At 40.6% G+C, this 6,608-nt stretch overlaps 1 protein-coding gene across 5 annotated transcripts; it reads right to left on the reverse strand.

Moving 5' to 3' along the window:
- Positions 1-2,344: 2,344 nt before the first annotated feature.
- On the reverse strand, positions 2,345-6,086 carry LOC117853022 (uncharacterized). Of its 5 annotated transcripts, none has more exons than XM_034735376.2 (5): positions 5,817-6,086; positions 5,053-5,614; positions 3,503-4,962; positions 2,956-3,033; positions 2,345-2,585 (listed from the first exon to the last, which is right to left on the reverse strand). In XM_034735376.2, the coding sequence occupies exons 2-3, from the start codon at positions 5,370-5,372 to the stop codon at positions 3,837-3,839; spliced, it is 1,446 nt and encodes a 481-aa protein (XP_034591267.1). In that variant the 5' UTR covers positions 5,373-5,614; positions 5,817-6,086; the 3' UTR covers positions 2,345-2,585; positions 2,956-3,033; positions 3,503-3,836. The 5 variants fall into 5 exon arrangements, with proteins under 5 accessions (XP_034591267.1, XP_034591284.1, XP_034591260.1 ...); XM_034735393.2 differs by having other exon boundaries at positions 2,956-3,030; positions 5,053-5,619; XM_034735369.2 differs by having other exon boundaries at positions 5,053-5,619.
- Positions 6,087-6,608: the final 522 nt, after the last annotated feature.

Genomic DNA, 6,608 nt, shown 5'->3' on the forward strand with positions numbered 1-6,608 from the left:
ATGTAGGGACTAGGGTGGCCTAATGGTCCAAATCAAGATATCTGAAGCAAAACAAAAAAAAATGTCAGATTAAAAACAAGGGGCGTAGGGTGCTTAACACATTAGTGTCATCAAAAGGGTTTCAGCTATGCAAGCATAATTCCAAAAGAGGATACAGTTCATTTAGCATAACTGCAGGGAAATGCTACTAGCTAGCGCATGGGCAGAGGCAGCCTGAAGCCTGGGTATTCCCAGGAATACCCAGGTTTGTTTGAAAAAAAATCAAGTATACATCAAGTGTATACATATGCACATGGTATATTGACCTGTAATCTGTTTCTTGAGCCATAAATCCAGCCCAAGGTGCCACACTGACCCCGCCAGCGTTCTTCTCCCTCCCCGTCTCCCTCCTCTTCCCTTGCCTCCCACCAGGCCAGCCCACATCCCACTCTTCTCTCCCTCTTGTTGTTCTCTTCGCAGCTAGCGCTCTCAGCCTCTCGCAACAACGCACAACTTCTTTTCGCAGCTAGCGCTCTCAACCTCTCACAACCACGCACTGTGCACAGAGTGACACACCTGCACTCCTCTCCCTGTCGTTGCCCTTCCCCAAATCTGAATGAAACCTTAGGTCTGGCGGCCTGGCGAGCGCGGGGTGCAGTGAGCCGATGAGCACAAGCCGGCGAGCTTCTCCTGGAGTCCTGGATCACATCTGCGGCTTGTTGATGTGGGGCAGACCGGGTGGGGCACAGCAGCAGCAGCCAAGCAGCACAACTATGCAAGGCAGCAGCAGGCAGCAGCAGCCAAGCAGCACAACTATGCAAGGCAGCAGCAGGCAGCAGGGGCGCAGCTCAACTTTGACTGATGAGCGACAGAACATGTTACATATGAGCACCAATTTTGCAGCATATAACTGACAGTGCTTTTTAGTAAATTAGTTGTATTACTTCCTTTCTATAGATCTTTGAAGATTTTGAAAAATTAGTGTGGATGACCTTCCTAAAGTTTTTTACATAGAAAATGGGAATACCCAACTTTTAAATCCTGGCCCCGCCACTGAGCTGGCGCATCAATTTACTAACAAAAGGAGATAACCCTGCCACTGTAGTGTCTTAGGAAAACATTCAGTCATCAATTTGGTGAACCTATATCACTGTTGGCAACCACAAGTGGTAGTCATTTTAATTTCCATAGCATCGGCTGCTCGTTGTTAAACTAAAAGGAAAAGAAAATTCATGTGGTCTCTATCAAATTCATACTGTAACAGAAAAATTGTTATCATAAATATGCTTATGTGCATGAAAAAAGTTTGGTGCTCAATGAATAGTTGAGACAATAAGACGATAAGGATAATAACTGAACCATCTAAGATCAAAGTGCTGCTAAAAAAACTCAATTAGAGATCATAATACAGCAGGCAAATGTTCTACTTGAAGCAAATCAACTAAAACGAAGATACCCTCGGACCCCACATAATAGATAGGCAGTTCAAAAGAAATGGACTAAGGCATGGAGCAACTAATCAGGATGATGATGACGATACAATTAAAAATTCAGTCTGATTCTCAAATAGCTATAAGCAATGTTAGTTTAACTCGTTATCAAATAGCCATAAGCAATGTTAGTTTAACTCGTACATATATTTAGTTGTAACCTCTACGAGGACAGATAACTGGATGGATCTTCAGAGTGGTAACAACCAGAATAGCCAATACATATTGGTGGTGCTAGAAATTGTAGAAGCGAGAGAATTCCAGAAACCTACATTTCCTTATGTTTTCTGCTTCAGGTCCATATTATTTGAATATTTCGCTTCTGCATATATTTATACCTTGCATCACAATTAAGAGTGCAAGATTTCCATCTCGGAAACATAAATGAGCTTAAAGAACTGCCCAGCTCACAAGGTTCAGAACTTTTTTGGCCCAGGTTGCTCCAAGAACCTATGAACTCACTCATTTGGTTCAGGTTGCTCCAAGAAGCTTCTCACTCCCACCCTAACACCAAACTGGATTTAGGATAGTGAACTAGGGTACAATAACACATGACATGGTTATGGATAAATATTGTAGTTGAATACTATTCCATGTTTAGTGGTATGTTCCATTGCTTGAACCAGACAATAACTTTTTAAGAAGTACCAAAGGCGCACTGCGCATTATGCATGTATTACTTGAATTTTCAAGCTTCCAATTTGGAGCCAAGGCGGAATATAAAACACGACCTTTCTCCATCACATTCTCAGAAACAGATCAACTCAATGCAAGAATCTGTAGCTGTGGCTGAGTGGCTCTACTTACGGAAAACAAGGTCAGAACTAGGAGTCACACAACAGAAACAAACCAGGAAAAAGGATGCCATAGAGAGGGGGCAGCGAAAAAGAGCACTGCTAGATTATAAGAAATTAAATAGCTCTTCTAAATTCAAGCAAACATGGCCAAGGAGTGACTTTATACAGTGACAGTTCTGCATATGGGAGTTACAGCCTTACAGACACTTGGAGCATTCCCGCTTCAAAGGGCCCATGATGTTTCTCTAATCTTTGAGACCCTAAATCTGCATTAGGATCTTCAGTAAAGCTTCTGCAGTGATGAACTTGATCTCTAGGCCTAAATCAAAATTAGAGACAAATTTAAGTACATTAAGATGAAACCTATCTCCTGAATGATAAAAAGTAATAATAGCTAATACATAACAGGAAGGAATTTAGGATATTTGAATGACACAAAATTAAACATTTAGATGAAATGAGATACATTCACGTGAAAAGACCAAATTAAAATTAGGTAGCAACATTGCTTGAGTTAAATGCCACATATTTTCAAATACTGATTGTCTCAGCAGTTCCCACAGAATTGATGACAGCATAAGATGAAGTGGGATAACTAACTTGTGATGGTTTCAAACAAAACTGAATCTCCTACATAATAAAAATTTGCCAATAACTGAAAAAAAATGCATACCATCAGGCTTGCTTACCTAAATTTGATATGAAGGGAACTCTACATGAAAGAAAAGGAATTTCCACATCACAAGAGAAGACTATAAACAAGTCTTCTGTTGGTTTATGCACATGAAAGAAAAACAGACAGTCAGTTCACCAGCACCATAAGCTAATACCATGCTACCTAAAGCTCTGGCCATAACAGAAATGATGTCGATAATTCTAAGTTCCAAGAATTGGTTAGAAACCTTTCACTCAACCCTTGTTCATTGAAATTTTAATCCACTAGGCAGCCTTGACAATTTCATCAATAAACAAGCCAATATACACATCTCAAATTACCAACCACACAGGAGTGTGATAAAAGGTATCAACAAATGCATTTAGCACATCTACTTAGGAAGCAAAGGCATAATATGTCGGAAAAAAGCATGTCATCAATGTAACCTATGCAGTACAGAGCACCCCAAGTCCAATAATAATCCCAAGTAGCACATTGTAAGATAAAGAAAAATTCAGCAAATTAGTCATATAGCCACATACTGTAATAAAAATGAAAATATTGGAAAGCAACAAACATACCACTAAGTACATCAATATAAGGTTACTACATTCTCTGAGTTACCATGCTTTGAAATGTTCTAAAATTCTTTCAGCATCAAGTTCTTTAGATATGTCTTCCTCAATGTAGTACATGGCAAAGTCACTCAACCAATCAATAGGTATCTCATTGCACAGTTCAGTAGGGATAATGTTAAGTGATGAAGAGATCCTTTCAACCGGTGCCACAGCAACTGGTAAGAGTAATGCTACGTCAATGAAGCGATACACCAATGGAAAATTCAAATGCTGCTTGGTTTCAACCATCTTTGGAAGCCAAACTTGCAATATCATGACAGGAAGTAAATTCAATATGTCATCTCACATAGCAAATATAGGCTTCAAGTTGATCATTGATAATTGCACGATCAGCCTCAGGGAAATCTTCAGAATAAAGATCTACAAGTTTAGCAATTTTCTCCACATCAAACTGGGAGAAGTTCCTCCTTGGATCAAGGCAGGATAAACGCACTAACAAATCCATAGAACCATCATTGAAACGATGATTAATCTCTGTTCTAATGGAGTCAATAGCAGCAAAGAAAATCTGAGCACGATAATAATGAAGCTGAGAGACAGTTACGCCACCCAGATGTGAATGGCACATACTTGGTATGTGTTCATCCATATTTGGCACTGGAATTTCATTTGCATCACAAAACCTTTTGACATCTTCAAATAAGGCCTCCCAACCATTGTCCCTCAAGGTTTTCAAGCGTTCATTCACAACCACAAGCAACCCCACAGCCTGAATACTGTCTTGATCTTTTCTTTGTAAAACAAGTGATAGTTCTTTTATAATGACAAATAATTTTAACATCATCTTTAAGATGAACACAAACTCAAAGCTTTCCATTGTTTCTATTGAAAATGATGCTCGGGAACCTCGAGAGCCATGTTCATCCACAATCACTAGCACCTCAAGAACTGTGTCCCACATTGTGTCAATACGGTTCAAGGTTGTGTGATGCGAGCCCCATTTAGTCTCTCCCCATTTAGTTTCCTTCAATGTGCTCTTGTCTCTTTTGGATATTTCACCACTGTCCAACTTATCCAAAATTGCTTGGCGGCACTTTTCAGCATCCTTTGCTGTGCAAGGTGCACTCGTGGCATTCACAATTATTGGCACGTTGTAGAAGAAATAAGAAATTGCTGAAGAAGAAGAACTTGAGACAGAAACAAGAATCTGTTCCAGCTGGCAAGCAAAGCAATGGACGTAGAAAGCATATGGACATTCATCATGTATCTGTCTCTGCACATTGTTAAATTCTACTCTCATGTTTGATTGTCCATGATAACCCTGCCCTCGAATTCTAGAAATGGATAAACCATGCCGAACAAGAAAACCAACCAAGTTTCCTTTGATTGCAGTTGGTGTAGTATCTTTGACCCACTCAAGATCGAGAAACCTTTCTATGACCTTCCCTTGCTTATTCACAAATCTGCATGACAGAAATTACACTGAGTTCAGATGGTGCAGCAATGGAAATGCGTATACAAGGCTATTAAATAGAAAGGTAAAAGCAGCAGACCTCAAAATTATGCCCATATGCTCTTTACTTGAAATATCATGAGTGTCATCAATAAGTATGGAGAAACGACTATCTCCAATCTCTTCCAGAATCGCCTGGATGACCTCTTCTGTGCAGGATTTTACAAGGTCTTTCTGAAAGCCTCGAGAAGCCAATTCGCTGCAGCGATCAGGATCCATCTCATCAAACGCACGTCTAACATTCTCATCGAAGCCTTTGTACCAATCTATCATCTCCAAAAAATGACCCTTGTCCCATGTGTAAGATGGATCGGTATACCTTGCCTTAAGAGATATCTTGCACAGTCCAAAGAAGTGCATAAACAAACTCCAAAAGGGTTTCCACTCTCCAAACAATCAGAAGCAGCTACAGGTGACACGCTTCGCCTTTGACAGTTAAAACCTTTGTCATGTTGCCTTGAACTATTTAAAGCACCCTTTGTTGCACCAACTTGGTCCCCGATTCCTGGGGTAAACTTTATCTGAGGTTCTGGGGTAGCGCCCCCAACATTTTCACGATTCCTTTTGGGCACAGGCTGTTAGTACCGCTTCATCTCCGGAAACTAATCTGAGAGTATTAATAATTCAAAATCCACCTAAGATTCAATTAAGACCGTAAAACTATGCCAAAAAAATATATACGAATCTTAATCGACAATTCATCCCCCCAAACCCCTTCTAAAGAAAAGAATACAACAAGTAATCTAACTCCGAAGTTTACAATCCCAAATGACAACTCCCAGTGGTGATGAGTAGATGACTCACAGCAATATGCTGGCAACCGCGCCGGATTCCCTGTGCTGTGGTGAGCCGGAACGCCGCCACTCGAGCGATGACCGGACCCCGGAACCGCACCCTCCGAAGTCGGAGCGCCCGATGCTCTGCGCCGCCGTACGGGCTGGCCGCCGCGACGGCGGATCGGCTGAAATAGCCTAGCCAGAGCAGTCGCCGCCCCGCCGGCGCCCGGTCGGTTGCGGAAATGGCAGTGACGACTAGGGTTTTCCCGCTCAAAGTGGCGAAACCGTAGTGTGTCCGCGCCCGAAATGAAGACGACATCTTATTATTCACCAGATGGGCCAGACGGACCTGTGAACAGAATTCGGGCCTTGGTCTACAGACAGATTGTTTGTCTCACTCAATAAACCGCTCAAAGCCACAAAAGAATTATTGAACTCCTCTAAAAAAGAACTATTGACCTATCTCAAAAGGAAAACGAATTAACCTCTCAAAAAAGGATTATAGATGGGTAAATAAATTAATGGTATCATCTAATATTGGTCTTGAACAAAAAAACGTATGGTCAATCAAAAAATCTTGTGAGGTTACATGAAAATTTACTTTGCAAAATGTGGTCCTCAATATGCAGATGTTAAACCAATGTCACACCCAAAATTTCTATTGGGTTGTGAATAGATAAGACTTCCACACCCTAAAATTTTCATTTTGGGTTGTGAATAGATAAGACTAAGTAAAATAAATGATTTTAGTATTCTTTTTAAAATTTTCCAACCTTTAACTTGTCAATTCAGATAGGGAAAATATTTTTCTAATTTTTAA

The sequence above is a fragment of the Setaria viridis genome, chromosome 1, assembly GCF_005286985.2.
Source record: "Setaria viridis chromosome 1, Setaria_viridis_v4.0, whole genome shotgun sequence".
Classification (NCBI taxonomy): domain Eukaryota; kingdom Viridiplantae; phylum Streptophyta; class Magnoliopsida; order Poales; family Poaceae; genus Setaria; species Setaria viridis.

What these genes read in the sequence shown, in the direction of transcription:
- LOC117853022 (XM_034735376.2), bottom strand. Translation starts at nt 5,372, where the DNA reads ATGCACTTCTTTGGACTGTGCAAGATATCTCTTAAGGCAAGGTATACC. An exon ending in CATATGGGCATAATTTTGAG is followed by an intron (nt 4,963 to 5,052) that starts GTCTGCTGCTTT and finishes TCTGTCATGCAG; the next exon opens with ATTTGTGAATAAGCAAGGGA.